General features: G+C 46.6%; 1 protein-coding gene across 1 annotated transcript in view; it reads left to right on the forward strand.

Moving 5' to 3' along the window:
* Positions 1-1,823: 1,823 nt before the first annotated feature.
* Positions 1,824-18,025, forward strand: part of NHS (NHS actin remodeling regulator) — a 337,575-nt gene continuing 321,373 nt past the window's right edge. Inside the window, exon 1 of the mRNA XM_072956295.1 lies at positions 1,824-2,947. Coding sequence (XP_072812396.1) covers positions 2,401-2,947 — 547 coding nt within the window. The 5' untranslated portion in view covers positions 1,824-2,400. The remainder of the gene's footprint in view (positions 2,948-18,025) is intronic.

Below are 18,025 nucleotides of genomic sequence, written 5' to 3' on the forward strand. Positions count from 1 at the left end.
CCTCTGGCCCAGGTAGGAAATCCCCCAATAATCCGAAGCTCCCCTTAGGAATGAGAGCCCCATCCCACTCATGGCCCTTGGTAGTGTTCAGCTGGACTCGCTGCACTGGCCCCTGAATGCTGTGAATAGGACAGTTCTGGGTGAGGGGCAGTGACAGTCAGGGCCCACCTGCCACAAGGCTCCCTATAAATGGATGCCTTTAAATGCCCCTGATTGTTCTTTCTGCCTCACGGGGTTTAGGGTGGAGTATATAGTTTGGCTACCTAGCAGAACTCATGTTGAGAATTGTGAACATATTCAGAAGTCAAGCTAAATTTGAAAACAGCCAGCTCAAAGCTCTCTAGGTTTGTGAGATTAAAAAAACATCTCCTAAAAGACCCTTTCCACAAATATTGTCCCATTTTTTTCACTTTTTATTTGGAAACAAAACCAAATTTAAAGTTGCAAGAAATGTATGACAAATCCCAAATGCCCTTTACCTAGACTCACTATCTTGTACCTTTCGTCATATTTTCTTTTTTTCTCCCTCTTTGTCCATATACATTATTATCATCATGCTTCTTGTTTACGTGTACCTTGCAGACATCATGCCCCATTACCCCCAGATCCCCAGCCTGGGTCTTTTATAAACAGGGACACTCCCTTGCCAAAAATGTTATTTTTTGAGGTAGAATAAGAGAAGGGTCTGTGGAAGACTTTATAACTGAAGCATGGGCCAGTCCTGACTGCTGAGTGTGGGGCTTTGCCCAGGCTTCCACTAAAGGCGGGGAGGGGGGAGAGGAGACAGCACCACAGGTCTGGAGGACTTTATTGTTGCCATAAAACATATTTTTTCCATGTTCTCTTTAGACACATGAAATGAAGTCTGCATTCCCAAGATCTGACTTGTGGCTTTAAAATAAAAAATATTTTTATAGTATTCTTTTTGGAGGGACGAAAGCATGCATTTTATTAACATTTCTCAAACGCTTTTTCAGTTTTAGGCTGACGGCATCCAGCCTGTAGATTGCTGTAATCGAAATACTGTACATGCCTTTTTAGAAATTATACCTTGCAGTTAACTGAAGGGGAAATCTCTCCTTTCTTCTGTGAATCATCAGCTCTCTGATGGAGAACTTTAACATCCCTGTATCTGATCAGCACAGTAAGGGGACAGGGAGGTCATCAGGCTTATCGCACCTAACGTGTCAATGAATTTTGCAAGCAGTTTTCTGGGGGTTTTGCTCGTGGGTGTTTTGGGTCTCATTCATGATATTCTATAGAGACCCGGCCCAGCGCAGCGGCCGAGGGATGCCTGGGAGGGGGGTATAAACAGCACCCTGGCCACCCTGGCTGCACCAGGATGCTCCCATGGCTGGTCACCCTCCACAGCTGTGTCTCAGCGAGCACAGAGCCTGGGGCACTCCAAGGGGCAGCTCAGTTTTCCCTGCTAAGAACCCAAAGGACTTGCTCAGAGCTGGAATTCGGCAAAGCAACTTGCTCCAGCATGCCAGATCTGCTGCATCCCCAATACCCCACCCTCCTGCCTCTGCGCTCGTTGCCCACAACCCCCAACCCCAATGTGAGGACTCTGCGCCTAGGCCACACTGACAGTCTCAATCCTAACCCCTCAGAGGCGAGGAAGTGTTTTTGCGTCTAAACGCGCCAGGCACGGTGAGGCCACCAGTGACTCCCAGCGGCCGCACAGGGCGCTGCGCCCCCCTCGCCCTGGCCTTCCCCCGCCCTGCGTCCGCCCCGCCGCCCCCGCGCCGCCTCCTGCGCCTGGGCTGGAGGCGGATTCCTCTCTCCGGGTTTTTCAAAGCGCCTTTCCGAAACCTCCTCCCCGCCCAGAGAGGGAGAGGGATCCCGGGCGCAATTGCTCCCCGGAGCGGCCGAGGGGCGCGCGGGGAGAGGCCTGCGCCGGGGTACTTTTAAACTGAGGCGCGCGCACACACTCACACCCACCCACCCAGACACACACGCGCGCGCGCGCACACACACACACACATACACACACACACACACACACACACACACACACACGCCCATTTATATAGGCGGTGGCGGCAGCAGCAGCCGGGGCGGCGGCGGCGAGCACAGGAATGATGGAGCTGAGGCAGCCAACCCGGGTCGGAAGCAAGTGAGGAGAGCCCAGGCGCACCCCGGGATTTCTGTGCCCCGTGTTTGTCATCTTCCTCAGGGAACGGTGCGCGTGTTCGAGGGCCGGCTGGACTGATTTGCTAGAGAGAGGGCGGGGAAGAGGAGGAGGCCAGGTGAGCGAGGAACCCCCTGCGTATCCCGACTGCCGGAACGCGCCTTTGCCCGACTCCTGCCCTCTCCCGGCCCAGGTGGGCGCGCCCGCTTCCCTGCTCGCCAGGAGCGCTTTGAGGAGACCAGAAAGTCGAGGCCCGGCTGTGCGGGATGCCTTTCGCCAAGCGGATTGTGGAGCCGCAGTGGCTGTGCCGTCAGAGGCGCCCAGCTCCTGGCCCGGTGGAAGACGCAAACGGAGGCAGCGCTGAGCCGCCGCCGCCCCTGCAGCCGCCCAGCCGACAGGACGATACCTCGGCGCCGGGGCCAGAGGATCCTCCCCACGCGCCCCCCGCGCCTCCTGGGCAGCCTCCTCAGACGGTGCCCGCGCCGACCGACCAGGCGCCGCCGCACGGAGAGGCTCCCGCAGCCGGCGAGGAGAGCGCGGCGGGGGTCCTGGAGGCGGCGTCCGCGGCTGGCGAGGCGTCCTCGGCGGCGGCCGCGGCCGTACTGCTCATGCTGGACCTGTGCGCGCTCAGCAACGCGGCGCTGGCCCGCGTCCTCCGGCAGCTCTCAGACGTGGCCCGGCACGCGTGCAGCCTCTTCCAGGAGCTCGAGAGCGACATCCAGCTCACCCACCGCCGCGTCTGGGCCCTGCAGGGCAAGCTCGGCGGCGTGCAGCGCGTCCTCGGCACGCTGGACCCTAAGCAGGAGGCAGTGCGTGAGTACCCGCGCCGTCCGCCCCCTTGGTGCTCCGCTCCGGCACCGGGCCCTCGCGCCCTCCACGGTCGCCGCAATCTCAGACCCGCGGCGCTCCTACAGCTTGCACCTTACTCTTGCCTCCCACCCTTCCCTTCTCCTGGGACCCACCCTAATCCTCCTGGAGTTTAGGCTGGACTCGGGCTGGGATGGACACTGAGGGGAGAAAGTTAAAGGGGCCGCCTCGGGACTCGAAGGCAGCCTCCGACTGAAAGGGACCGTTTATGGGGGACACAGGAGGCAGAGGAGTCTGACATTCACCTTCAGGGTTCTATTTCCCCATCCCTTCCCAGGGGGCAAGGAGGTTGGTGCAACTTCTTTGGTTTCCAGCAGCCCATCCCGGAGCCCTGTAGTGCCCACCCCCAGCATGCTTGAGGGGAGCTCTAGGAGTAGTGAGTGTCCTTTTAGGGCTTCGGCAACGCCGTGGCGGTTTTGTCCCTCTTACTGCGACCTCGAGGGCTGTACCGAGCCCAGAATTTATGCCTTGCACTCGGATGCAACATATCGTGGCGCCGCTCGCCTCCTGGAGTGAACTCCAAAGCGCTCTCCTCCAGCCTTGTGTCCTGGAAAGGCATGGAGGTAGGAGTGTCCCCGGCCCTGGGGAGATCGATGAGACCCTTGGACCTCTATTCTGCCCTTAACAGCACAGGGTTCCTACTAAATGGCCCTGCCCTCCGAGAATCCCAAAAGTGTACACCCCCTGCTCCCGTCTTGTGTACTGTCGCCCAAATCCACCCGCATGTGGAAGACCCCCGGGCACCTTTGCTGCCCGTTAACTTCACTCTTGCGACATCCTAGGGCTCCCAATAAATGCCATTTTGTATCATCTGCCTTCCGAGAGGTGTTCAGGAGGGTTCCCTGGTGCACTGTTGGCCAAATCAGGCGGCGGCTGAGTTATTTAGGAACAACCGGACGGTGGGCGGGGGCCCTAGGCCAGCACGCTGGTCCTTTGGCGCCTAGATCGGCTGCGACGCTCGACGCTCGCCGCTCGCGGCGAAGGTGATGTCAGCGGCTCTGACTTACATAAGAAGCTTCCCCGGTTGCTGCAGCAGCTGCGCCGGTGCACGGTGGCCGCCGAGCGCGCGGGGCGGGGGCGCTCTCGCGGCATCCTTCCCCAGGGACTTCCGGGCACCTCTGCTCTCCAACCCAGCACAGCCTCCTCCCCGTTCACGCACTCGTCCCCACCCCAGCCCCCCTCCCCCAAACTCTTTGAACCCCGCCCTGGGAATTCGCTGCTTTTCTGCAATAATAATAATAATAAGCGTAATGAATAAATGATGTGCGCGATCGGTTTTCGCAGCTATAAAAGGCCCGGAGTTGGGTTAATGACTGGTTGTTTAAAAGGGCAATTCCGGGGATGAGTTCTGGAAAGAATTAGGACTGCCGTAGGCCAAGTCGTATTTTACTTTTGGGACTTGAAATAAGCGCTTTAATCCTGCCTCCTTTTTACCCCAAACCACACAGCAGAGACTGGCCCTTCACTTTCAACGGTGCTGATATCTGGGGAGTGCGGTTGGGGTGAGTGGTGATTTCACTTCAAAAGAAGTGGAGGGGAGTTTTGCAGACTGTTGAGTGGTGAATACATTTCCGGTGTGTGTGTGTGTGTGTGAGTGATTGTGACACACTGCTCCTTAAGTTAGATTTCTCACAAGTGAAACTCAGCTCTGGAGCAGAATGTATTCTCTTCTGCCCTCTTTCTTTAGCGGGAGGAGTGGATAGTTACGTATCCAGAATTTTATACAATCCTTTTAGCTGTTTGGAGTACAGATTAATGGTTAATAGAGAAAAGAGGGACTTTGGGTATGTGCATACAATTGATGAACATATACTCTGTGTACTTATACATGAATAAATAAAGATGGAGCTAATATAATACCCAGGAATAGATTTAAAATCTCCTATTAATTTTTACATTTTTCTAAAACATTGTCTCCAGACTTTGTGTCCAAACCTCTCTTGTCTCTTGTCCATATAAATTTAGGAGGGCATTGTTCTTGTTTGATGTTATAAAAGGCATTACCTTTGCGAAGAAAAGCACAATATTATGTGTCTTAATTTGGGTTTCCTGGCATGCAGAGGTGGAGACAAGGATTTCTGTGCATGCATTTATTTGAGAAGGGATCCCCCCCCGAAACGTGAGGAGAGAGTGGGGAAGTAGGGCAGGGAAAGAGGAAACCTCATGGACATTGTGAGCTGCTTTCCATCCCAGGCAAGTGGGATTCAATCCAGCACATACCTCAGAAGTATTGCACTGAAGAGTGAGGAAGCTGGAGTATTTCTCCACCAACTTCCACCCCTCACTGATGGAGAGTGGCACCTGGAGCATGAACTCTCTGGCTCCTGGGCCTGTGCCATGTGTGGGCTCAGCATGCTCCCTGGCCACGTAGAGAGATGCCAAATGCCTATGGTGTGTACAGGAATGTCTGCAGGGGTCCTCTGGGGAGGGCAGAAGGGCTGTGGGTGGAATACCAGTGGCGTCTACTACATTATGCATCTCCCTTTAGCATTGCTCGAGGCCTAGAGGAGTTTGAAAGGGAGAGAAAGCCTAAAAGTGATTGAAGTTCCTTTTTCTCCCCGTTTGAATGTGTCTGGGTGCCTCCATACCCCCTGTATAGCCTTCCCACTCGGATCACCCTTCTTGGACAGCTGCGTCCTGTTGCCCCGAGACAGGCTGGGGTGGTTTTTGCAGGGGTGACATAATCTGACATATACTTCAGCAGAGTCACTCTGGAAATAAGTCTGGAGACCAGTAGACCAGTTAGACAATGTGAGTGGTGACAGTGGCTAGGACTAGGGAGACAGTGAGAAGTGGTCGGATTCTGAATTCATTATGGAGATGGAATTGATGGGACTTACTAACTGGATTGGGTAAAAGGTATGAGAACAAAAAGTAATTATGGAGGACCTTAGGTTTTTGGGCTTAACTCATAGAAGTTCCATTTCTAGAAATGGGTAAGGTGAGTAGAAGAGTAGATCTGTCATGACTGGGCTGCGGGGTGCGAGTGGCGGGAATGGACTCAATACTTTTCTGTTTGTCCCGTGTTAACTTGAGATGCCTGTGTGTATTAGACAATTATATGTGTGAGTTCCAAACTCAAGAGAGAGGTCCAGGCTGGAGATGTAGCCCTAAGACTTAAGGGTAGAGATGATATGCAAAGCCTCGGAACTAGGGCAGTGTAGAGAGTAAAGAAAAGGGGGGCAGGGCTTAGCCTAGGTCAGTCCAACTTTGGAAGGTTAGTAGAGGAGAAGAAAGTCTGAGAAGGAGCAGTCAGAAAGCTAGAAGGAGAATCAGGAGAGTGTGCTATGATGGAAGCAAGGAGAAGGTGTCTCAAGAATGGAGGAGGAGTCAACTTGGTCAAATGCTTCTGAGAGGAAGATGAGACAAGACCATTGAGTTTGCTAACTGGTTAGCAATGAGTGGCCCTGATTAAGTGCCATTTAAGTGAAGGGGTAAGATGAAGGCCAAATAAGAAGTAATGAAGAGAGAACAGGATGGATGGAGGAGGAGATAGCAACCACAGACAACTCTTACAAGGAGTTTTGCTCTGAAGGGGAGTGGGGAAATGGAGCCATGGCTGGAGGGAAAGGCAGGGTCAAGGGAGATTTCCTTTAAAAATGTTGGTATTTAGGCATGTGTAGATTCCAGGGAGAGGGGGAGATTGATGATTCAGGGGAAAGAACTGGATAATTATGATAATTCCTTGAGAAGCTGAGAGGGGAAGGGATCAGAGCCCTCTTTCACCCATGGGAACTGGAGGGAAGATGGGGGATATGGGTAGAGGGGCAGGTGGGCTGGTGAACTGATAGTGCTTGGATGGGGCATTCTTAGACCATTAGATCCGTTTTCTCTGTGAATTATGTGGGAAGGTCTTCAGCTGAGAGGGTGTTGGTAACATGAGGAGAGAGGGCGAGGTGTTAATGTTGTTGCAGGGAGGGACCATGGATGCGATGAGGAAGTGTAGGGGGGATCACCCGGCTGTGTTGAGAGCCTTCTGAGACTTAATGCTCATAAACATGAAGTAAGTCTAGCTTTTCAGTCACTAAAACCTGAGACTTTGGAATTGCTTTCATGGTCCTTGACCCCAAAAGGTTCATCCTGAGACAGTTTAATGTCATTGGCTCTTTGAATGCTGTTGATTATGTTTAGTTTCTGAGTTTTAAAGTAAACTTTATATTAAAGTTGAACATTGCTGCAGAAAAGTGCATAGACCATAAATGTACAGCTTGGTTAATTTTCACAAAGTGAACAACTCACGTAACCATTACCCAGATCAAGAAATAAAACGTGTTATTGAACCACCCTCCTGAGGCCCATTTTATCAGGCACTACCCCCTACCCCAAAGATAACCATCTTTCTGATTTACGTCTCCAATTAAATTTTCCTGTTTTTGAACTTAATGAAAGTGGAATCATTTAGTATGTATTTTTTAGTGTCTAGCATTGCTCACCCAACATTGTTGCGTATATAGTAGATTGTTGCATATATAATAGATTGTTCCTTCTCATTGCTGAATAAAATACCATTGTGTGCATGTACCGCAATTTGTTAATTGATTCTAATGATGGCCATTTGGGTGGTTTCCACTTTAGGGCTGTTGCCACAAACATTTTTCTACATGCCTTCTGATGGGCTTATGTATACACAGCTATTTAGAGTGTATCTAAAAGTGGAATCGCTAGATCAAAGGGGATGTACACATTTGGCTTTAGTAGCTACTGCCTAACAGTTTTCTAAACTGATGGTAGCAATTTATAGTCCCAGAAGTATATGCAAGTTCCAGTTGCTCCACGCCGTCACTAATGCTGGTATGGTCTGGTTTAAATTTGCATTTCTTTGATGATTTTTATGGTTGAGCACCTTTTCATATATATTTTTGACCATTTGAATATTCTTTTTTGTGGATAACCTGTTTGAGGCCTTTGTTCATCTTTCAGTAAGGTTCTTTGTACGTTTTTTTCCTTGTCTTGTATGAATTCTGCATGTATTGTGGGTAGGAGTTATTTGTGAGCTATAGGTTTTGCCCTCTGTCATGTGCCATTTCACTCTCTTAGTGTTACCTTTTGGTGAGCAGAAGTTTTTATATTTATGTAGTCCCGTTTATCAATCCTTTTCTTTATGGTTAGTATTTTTTGTGTTCTGTTAGTATTCTTTGTTCTTAAGCAGATTCTTCACTGACCCCAAGATCATGAGGCTCTTCTCCTATGCTCTAGAAGTTTTTTTGTTTTTCCTTTGTCATTTACATTCATGAGTTGTATGAATTGAGATTTGCAAATGGTGTGAGATAGGGGTCAAGATGAATTTTTTTCCATGTGGATGCATAATTAATCCATTGCCACTTACTGAAAAGACCATCATTTCCTCATTTCACTGCAGTGACATCTATAGGGTAGATTGATTTTATTTTTAGGTAATATTTTATTGAGTTCTGCTATATGTCATTTCCTGTGCTGAGATCTTTATATGAATCACCTAATTTAATCTTCACAAGAGCTCTCTGAGAGAGGTACTGTTATTTTCCTACTTACTGAGGATTAGCAACTTGCTTCAGGTAGCAACAGCTAGAAAGGGCTGGAGCCTAGAATTTGGGTCCGGGTCAGAGTCCACAAACTACACTCCCACACATTAGACGTTTCTCCCGTGCGGGGCGGCACACATCCAGGGGGATTGCTATGTTAAAATCAAAGCCCTTCTCAATATCCTTCTGTCTACTTGACAGGGTTCATCTCTTGCTCCTCTACCTGTTGTCCCTCCCTGCTGTCCACATCTTCCACCCCAGTCCAGTCAGACTGAACTACTTATTGGGTCTTCCCCATCTTGCCAGGCTTTCTCATTCTTTATGCCTGTGTGTATACTACTCTTTCCTTCTGGAACATTCCACAGCCTCATTCCTACTCTCTCTTTGATAATCAGTGGATATGTCATCTTTTCTGTGAAGTGGAACCTGATTCCTTGCCTGCCACCTCCTGCCTTCAAGTTTTCCAGAACTCTGTGCTAACCTTGAATCTTAGCTTTTCTTCTTCTGAACAGCAGGCATTGTTGGTGCTCTGCTAGATTCCTTCAGCCCTGATGTCTCATTCTGAAGGCTACCTAGGGCTTTTTGTTCTGTCTGATGGACCGTGCTTGGCCTTGCATGTAGGGAAAGGCAGAAGTGTCAGCAAGGTAATGCCCCTGCAGCAGCATTCAACCAGTGATGGGTGGGTCATTGGTGGACCAGTGGCCCTGCTCCAGTGCCCCTTGGATGAGAGAGCTCTGAGGCATGTTCTCCGCCACCTCTCAGAGTTCCCCAGTAGACTGAGCTCCAGTTGCCCACAGTGGTGACTTCTTTGCTAATGTACTATGTGTTCTCCACCTCCTTTTCTCCATCTCATTTTCTCACTTACCTATGGGTGATTCCTGGGGTTGCCTGCCACAAAAACTTCTTGCACTTTGAACCTTTCACTGGCGTAGGAGGAGATCTTCGGTGCTTCAAAAGTGAGAAGAGGCACAAAAGGAACTCAGATGGTGAAGACACACTCCCTCAGTTCCTCAGTGTTCCATTGGTCAGCCTTAGGGAGCACTATTTATGGTCCTGTGGAATGGGTCAGTTACGGCCCCAGGAGATCCAAACTCCCTATTTGAGAAGCATAACTTCAGCCAGAGCAGACACAGAAACTACTAAACCCAGAAACATACTAGGAAGTAACACACGAGTTGTATCGATCATTTTGAGTCAATATGGCAATGCTGATCATGGATTCTTCCTGCTTTTGGATGGGTGATCCTTTTCCTCCCTATTCTGTTCATCTTACCATCCGCAAAAACCCTTGGCAGTCTGGTTGATGTGGTTTTCTTTTCTTTCTTTCTTTCTTTTTTTTTTTTTTGGATGTTTTAGTAACTGTGATTAGGTATCTTTTTTTCCTGGCTCTGCTCAGCAAGGTTCTTTTTTTTTTTTTGAGGCATTATGAGATCCTAACAGCTCCATTGAAAGCTGCTTTTAAACCTGTCACGGAGCAACTGAGAAGAAAGCAATCTTTCAAAGGTTAGTAATTCATGGGTATAATTTCGTCTTAACTAGTAACAGCAAAACATTTCTTTCTAGACTTTTCTTGTTGTGTTGGATTGGGCTTTCAAATGAAAACTACCAAACTACTTTACGTAGGAAATCCTTGAGACTCTGTTTGGCTGATACTGCGAAGTTGGTAACAGTAAAGATTGCTTCCTTCCTGTTTGTGGAGACCTTTCCTACACAATGTCATCAGGAAAGTGTAAAGTCCACAGAAGCTCTCAGAAACATCTTCAATCCCAGAGCTTCTCGCCTACCTTTAACAGGCATCACCTTGAAATTGCAGTCACATGTGAAATCTCTCCTCTTGTCCCGTGTCAGACCAAACTTCTTAAGGATTCATTGACTTCATATAATACTTTGAAATTTTAGGGACAAAGATAATTTTAAACGTTAGTGGGAATTTTGTTTTAATAGCTGAGTTGAATTTCTTTTTACTCTATTAAAAATTGTGGAACACAAGATTTTGTGGGACACTCGATTCAGAAATCATGGGAAGATTATCCCTGGAACAAATTCTCAGTCACAAAACTTCTGGTAAGTTCTCTTTACATCAAGAATTCTTCATGAATCACATCTTGATGATAAATGAAAATGAAAGATAAGTAGGGAGGATGGTTTCTGAATGTAAGGCTCTCATTTTAAGGTCTAAATTTGTTGAAATAAGGTTTTGGAGAAGCCCTCCTACCAGACTGTAAGCCCACAAAGGGCAGAGAACCTGTCTAGCTTAGCTTTGTAAATGATTAGGACAGCCATGGTCAGGCTTTGTTTCTGACATTAATGTCTGTCCCTCAATCTATTAATGAACCTGAGAAGGTTTGAGTGTACTGAAGTTGGAGTCTAAAGACCTGGGCATCCGTATGCTGAAAAATTACTTAATTATAAAGTGCCTTAGTCCTTCAAAGTGAAAATAACCAAGAATAAAATGAAGTTAACAAGACTTGGAGAGTCTTGGGCTCTTAGAGTTGGGAAAGACCTTAGCATCCATCGACTCCAACCTCCCACCCAGGGTGAGACTCACTTTGAAGATGTCCCAGTGAAAGCGCAGCACGTTTCCATGCCCTCTGGAGCTCCTGGGAGCGGCCACCCACGCCACGGTTTTACTGCTGCATAGTTCCCATTCTCAAACAGCCCTTATCCACGCTGAGACTAAATCTGTCTTTTTCTAGTGCCTGCCTTTTAGTCCTAATCTGCTTTCTGGAACTGTATGGAATCTGTCTGTAATCTCTATTCTAGGACATCTTTTAGGTGTCCAGGGGTTACTGTTGTGGTCCTTTCTCAGCTTTCTTCATCCCAGGTAAAACGACGTCAGTTCCTTCAACCAGGACTCTTAATGCCAGATTTCCTGTCCTGCTTCCAGTCTGGCTACCCTCTGCCACAGGTGCAGAGCAGGAATGTACTCCTTTCTATAAGTGAATGCCCTCCTAGGACTAAGGTGGCCCTTATCACTTTAAGCATTGCACGACACTGCTGGTCCATCATTGCCCTAATGGCCCAACAAGCCTCTTTCCTTTAGAGTGGCATATCTAATCTCTTTTACATGAGGTTTCCTCTATTTCATTTGTGTGGTTGGTATTTTGAACTTAAATTTCTCAAGACTCCCCCATTGTCTCTGTTAAATTGAATCTTGCTTGCTTTGCTCTTTCACTTCCAATCAGTGGTGATGGTTTAAAATCTTGATTCACTGTGTCAGCTCCCGCCCACAGCGTTTTGCTCTCTGCCGACATCATAAACATGATGCTAGCCCATCACCCACATCTTTGATAAAATTCCTGTTCAGGTGGACTCACGGCCAGAGCCCATTGGCAGGCAGTTCTTGCAGCATCCCTCCAAGCTGACATCTATTAATCATCGTTCCTTGGGTACCATTGTTGCAGCAGCCACGAATGCTCTCCCACCTTCCCATTCAAACCACATTTCTCCACCTTGCCCACAAGATCTATCATCATGAGTGATTGTCAAATGGTTTGCTGAAATCAAGATACCATATGTCTGTAGCATTCCTTTGATCTCCCAGTCTAATAACCCTACTCAAAAGGGAAATGAGGTTAGTCTGGCTCAAACTGGACTCACTTACAGCCATCAGAGGGACTATTTAAATTTTCTTGTACATAATGGATAAAGAGTTTATTTGGGGGAAACTGCTTTGGTGTTTTAGCCATCAAACGACTATAAAGTTGGACTGCAAGGGGACTCTCTGGGTCCTAGAGTCCGCTGCTCTCCCTGGTTTGTAAAAGGCAGAGAATCTAAGTGCTTATCCCTTTCTTTGAGGATATTTGGTGAGAACCTTATGTCCTCGCACTTTGTCCCTTAAAGAAAGGTTTGGAATTCATGACCTTTGTAGTTTGCTTAGGCTCAGTTTGAGTAAGGCTGTCAGATATCTGGTTTGTATAACTGTTGGAAGGAAGTGAATATGTGGTCCAGAGTGTGCCTGCTGAAGTCAGACCACATGGTTCAAATCCTGGGTCTGCCCCTTCGGAGCTGTATGACTGGACAATTCACAGAATTTTTCCTGTTCTTCATCTATTATGGGAGGGAGGTAAAAACAGTACCTACTACATTAGGTTGTGGATAGGACCAAAGGAGTCAGGTGTGCAAGCACCAAGGACTGTGCCTGGCACGTGGTGAACCCCTGGTAATTATTGGCTGTTATTTTATTGGTACTATAATTGGATCATGCAGAGTGGGAGGCATGTGTTCATTTTTTCCAAGTAGGTGTAAACCTCTGCCTGGATCTGTGAAATGCTGGGTCAGGGGAAAGGAGACAGCTGACCAAGCAATGCTCTGTCCGTCTACGTGGTCAGACGACTGTTAAGATTCCTACGGTCATTGTGGCCTCTTTTTGTTATGCAGAGAAGTATAGATATTTTTAACAATGACCAGTGAGTTTATCATCCAGATTCATTCATTTAACTACACACCAGGCACCGTTCTAGGCCCTTGAGTTTCATCAGTGAACAAAAAATTACAAAGCGCTTACAGTGGGGAGAGACAAACCATAAACAACACACCTGATACTTCTAAGGAGATGCCGAAGCATGTTAGCAGGTGGTAAGCATAAGGGGCAGAAAGATACTAGAGCAGGATGAGGGCCATCGGAGGGTTGGAGTGGGGTGGCCATTTTAAATGGGATGGTCAGGTGGGCCTCATTGAGGAAACAGCATTTGAGTGAAGATTGGAAAAAAGTGAAGGAGTTAATGATACAGAGAGTTAGGGTTCAGGCAGATGAAAGGAGAGCTAGTGCAAAGGCCCTGGGGTGAGAGTGTGCCCAACATGATGGAGGGATGGTAAGGAGGCCAGTGTGCTGGGTGTGGAGTGAGCACGGAGGAGAGTGGGAGGCTGGGTCCAGGGTTGGGTATAGTGGAGGGCAGCTGGTGGAAGGTCTAGCAGGACTTTCCTTTTGCTCTTAGTGAAGTGGGGATTCGTTGCAGGGTTTTAAGCCTAGCAGTGACATGACTGACCTACAGTTTTAAAGGATCCCTTTGGCGATTGTGTCAAGAAGAGGCTGTGGGAACGGCAGAAGCAGAGAGCCCAGGTAGGGCGCTCTTGCGGTTCTCCTGCTGAGACACAGTGGTGGTTTGGAGGAAGTAATAACAAGTGGTTGGATCCAGTTTAGAGCTATTGGCACTTTTTGTTTCAAGTTCAGAGCTGGGTAGTTCAGTCCATACAGAAGGGCATAAAATTAAAAAGAAAAGGAAAGCCCTCCTCTACTCTAACTTTGCCAGGCTTGTTCCAAAGGAATCCATGCTATAGTGTGTCTTGCTCCTTCTAGGAGAAAAAAAAAAGCAACAACAGCAAAAACTAATGCATTTTACAAAACCACTTTGTTTTTTATTTAAAAAAAGGTTTTAAATTGAGGTATAGTTTACAATGTTGTGTCAATTTCTGGGGTACAGCATAATGTTTCAGTCATACATGTACATACATATATTCATTTTCATATTCTTTTTCACTGTGAGCTACTACAAGATCTTGAAGGTATTTCCCTGTGCTATGTAGTATAAACTTGTTTATTCTGTATATACCTGTCAGTATCTGCAAGTCTCGAACTCCCAATTTATCCCTTCCCACCCCCCTCCCCGCTGGCAACCACAAGTTTGTTTTCTATGTCTGTGAGTCTGTTTCTGTTTACAAAACCACTTTGAATGGTGAGGAAGGAGGTACTTCTCCTAGAGTGTTGTTGATTAATCTTATCGTGCTGTCTTGGAAAAATTGAAAAGGTATTCTAATGAATACTTTTTTTTAAAAAAAAACAATGTATAATTTCCATACAGTGAAGTGTACAGGTGTCAAGTTTGTAGTTTTGTGAGTTTTGACAACTGTAGTCACCCATGTAATCCACACCCCTGTGAACATAGAGACTATTCCCTCACTTCAGGTAGATATTGTTCTTTTGAGTTAAGAAAGCGGTATTTGAACTCTGGTGTCCTCGCACTAGCCTCTACTGGGGCTGTTGTATGAAAATGGGTGTGGAAGGTAATGATTCCACAGAAACTTCTGGGCTCTCCAGTAGGATCAGACTAAGAACCAGCAAGTCCATGTATAAGGTTTGCAAAGTAGCAAACTTCCAGGTACAAGAAAAATAAGTCCCGGGGCTGTAATGTACAGCATGGTGACTCTAGTCAATAATAGTGTATATTTGACAGTTGCTAAGAGAGTAGATCTTAAAAGTTCTCACCACAAGGAAAAAATGTAACTGTGTGAGGTGGTAGATGTTAACTAGACATACAGCAATCATATCATAATATATACAAATATTTTAATCATTATGTTGTACACCTGAAACTAATAACATGCTGTATGTCAGTTATACCTCAATTTAAAAAAAGATTTGAAAGAAAAAAAAAGATTTCTAACACACAATGGAACAGTGGCGTTTCCTCACTTTGGTTTGATGGTCTGGCTGTTTATGACATCATGGTGCCGAGCTTTAGGGAGAACCCTGTTTGACACAAGGATAAGAATCTAGCCTCAGAGGCCCCAGGGTTAACCGAGAAGTAGGGGTTTTTCTAAGATAAAGCTAAAATAATATTTAAAAAGACATGGAATAAAAAGAACTTGTTACTCGTAAGGCAAATTTTTAAGTAGCCAGGAATGCTGATTTGTAGCTGTGTTTTCAGCTCATGTTGATGCTTGAAGCCTGGTGGAGGATAAGGAAAGTTGTTTGAAATTTGATTTCTAATGATTACACATCTAAGTGCATCTAGACTTAAATAAGAAGCCCTACTCTAGAGTTTGGCTACTCTTGAGTTTACTAGACATCAAAGGGAAGGGAGAACTAGGAGCTGTAAGGAAGGATGACAGCCAGTGAGACATAATGTTCATTAGAATATAATACCAATATTTATGTTTCTCTCCAGCATGCATCTGGACTCTTTTCCTCCAGCCTGTATTTATATTTTAATAATGCGAGTTAAGCTGTAGTTTCCATTTTAGTTTCGCATCAGAGTTCTGCTTTGGCCAGCCCCCTCAACTCTGAAGTGCTTCGATTTGCAAGATGGCGCATGTTTATTGAGACTTTGATTCTCCAGATTAATTTTGAGGAGGGTAAAATGTAGCATGAATAAATACCACAGAAATCCTTTTCCAGGTGAGAAGTCAAGGGGCTTTCTGCTTCATAGACAAGAGAGAAGGATGCTTCAAAGTTTGGGGCCATGTGGACGATGAAGAAAGTTGTTTGAAATTTGATTTCTAATGATTATATCTAAGTGCACCTAGACTGAAGAAGAGACACCGGGAAGAATGCCCTGGAACGTTTCCTGAGAGTTTCACTTGGGTTAAATGCCTTTGGTGTGAGAGAAGAGATTTTGGAACCTTGCTCAGGTATCAGATGTCACTAGTGCTCATCTGGCAAAGTTTGAGCCCTTGCTAATTAAAACTAATCCAATTGCAGAAAGGGAAATATATTGCATAAGGTTGCTGCTTGTATGGCTTTATTTCAACCCTTTGTCCCTTAGGCCAAGACCAACGAATCCCAGGCTGGTGATGGAGTGGGAGGTGATAGTGAGAAATGAGATTCACTTCCAAATACATTTGCGTAAAGACAGTAAGTGGTGCAGGCTAAGAGTATTGGCTTGTCAAGGTAAATTTGAAAGCCCTTTTAGGTTTTCTTGATTGATTTGTCAATATAAAGTTTTTAATGGCTGTTGAGTGAGAAGGAAAATTAAAAGAAAACAAACCCCAAACCAAAGAGACACCCTTCTTTATTTCTCAATTTCGACTTTACTTTCTTTCCAAGTTGCTCTGCATGCTTTTCTGTGGCCTGTTCACCTTGGTTGGATCAAGGCCTCCTTAGGAAGCTGAGGTTCAAGGTTTGCTCCCTGAGGGACTGGGATTTTGTCATGATCACAGGCTGTGTTCTTAATCCCAGTAGCCTTTCTAGTAAAAGTATATGTCAGTCTTTGACTTCCTCAGTTCTGACACTTGCCAGATGTGCGACAATTCATAGTTCCTGTTTCTTACTTTCCTTATCTGTGAAGTGGGGATACTGAGTACTTACCACATAGAATTGCGGTGAAGATGAAATGAGTCAGTCCACGGACAGGGCGGTGGTGTGTGGCACGTACACAGAATACATAGTATAGGCTAATTAATACCTATGTGCCATCGATGCTACTATTTTTGTTGTTTTATGGTTGTCAGTAACAGGGGGCTTGGGTAAAGGAAATAGATATAAAAATGGATAAAACCCAGCCCCTGTGGCTCCTCAACCAATATAAATATTCTGGCCGGCTTGATGCATGGTGAAAACAAGGACAGAAGAATGCCGTCTCGCTTTCTGGCTTGGCTGGCCTAGCTCATGTTGTGGGATACTGCAAGGACAATTTAGCACCGGCTGGTATAACACCCTCACTGTTGGGGGGTGTGGACTTCTGATGGCAGAGGAGGGCTGGCTGAGGACCTAGGCCGCTGTGGAAGTGGTGCTGAGTGCAGACACCCATGCCCTTACTTCCTGGGACTGGCTGTATTGTGTCCTGTAATGACTTGTCCAGGGCTCTGTCTTCTGCTGCTTGCACTCAAACACCAGGCATGGAACAGCTAGCAGGAGAGAGGAGATGATAGATCTGGGCAAAGCATGATAGAGAATGGCTAAGGTGTTCACAGCTCTTTATGTTTTTTTTCCCCCCTGGGCACACAGCTAGACTACACTTCCCAGACTCCCTTGTAGTTAGATGAGATCACGTGACTGAGTTCTATCCTATGGAATGTGGGAGGAATAATTGCTCTACTCTGGGATGGGCATATAAAAGCTCCTACACCATCCTCTGCAGCTTACTTCTCCCACACTCTGCTGGCTGCATGCAGAGGACTCCAAGGTGCTAAGGGATGGTAGAGCCACCAGATAGAAGGAGCCTGGGTCCTAGAATCACCACACACCAGGCTGTCGGCCATCACTCGTCTGGCTTTCACTTGAGGGAGAAGTCAACTTTTATTGTGAGATTTAGGGGATATTTGTTAAAGCAGTTACCTGACCCTGACTCACATAGAGGTATAGCGTGGGGAGAGAAAGGGAGAAAAAGGAACTGGTTTTCTTGAAAATGCACAGATGACAGAATTACTCCCAAGTATTTGGTCTTCTTTCACTGAATAAAAGGGGCACTAAACTGTAGTCTTTTTTTTTTCCCTGAGAGACATGAAGAGTTTCTGTGTGTGACCAGAGCAGTATCACAGCTTTCCCCAAGTAAGCAAGTGGAAATCAAAACTTGTTAACAGAGTTCTAGGTTCTCGAGAAATGTTGCTACCTAGAACGAAAAGAATTCATTCATATTCATTCCTTCATTCTCTTTCTCTCTCCTCTCCCCAATATAGAAATGATATACACATATTTGTAAAACTTTTGAGATCTAATTACAGCACAAAGCAATGTGCACAAATTATAAGTGTACAGCTCATTGAATTTTTACAAATTGAACATCACTCTTCAGCCAGCACCTGGAATGAGAAACAGCATGTGCCGCCCTCAGGAAGTCCTGCCAGTCCCTTCCAGGCACCCCTC

Source organism: Vicugna pacos, chromosome X (assembly GCF_048564905.1).
Source record: "Vicugna pacos chromosome X, VicPac4, whole genome shotgun sequence".
Lineage (NCBI taxonomy): Eukaryota > Metazoa > Chordata > Mammalia > Artiodactyla > Camelidae > Vicugna > Vicugna pacos.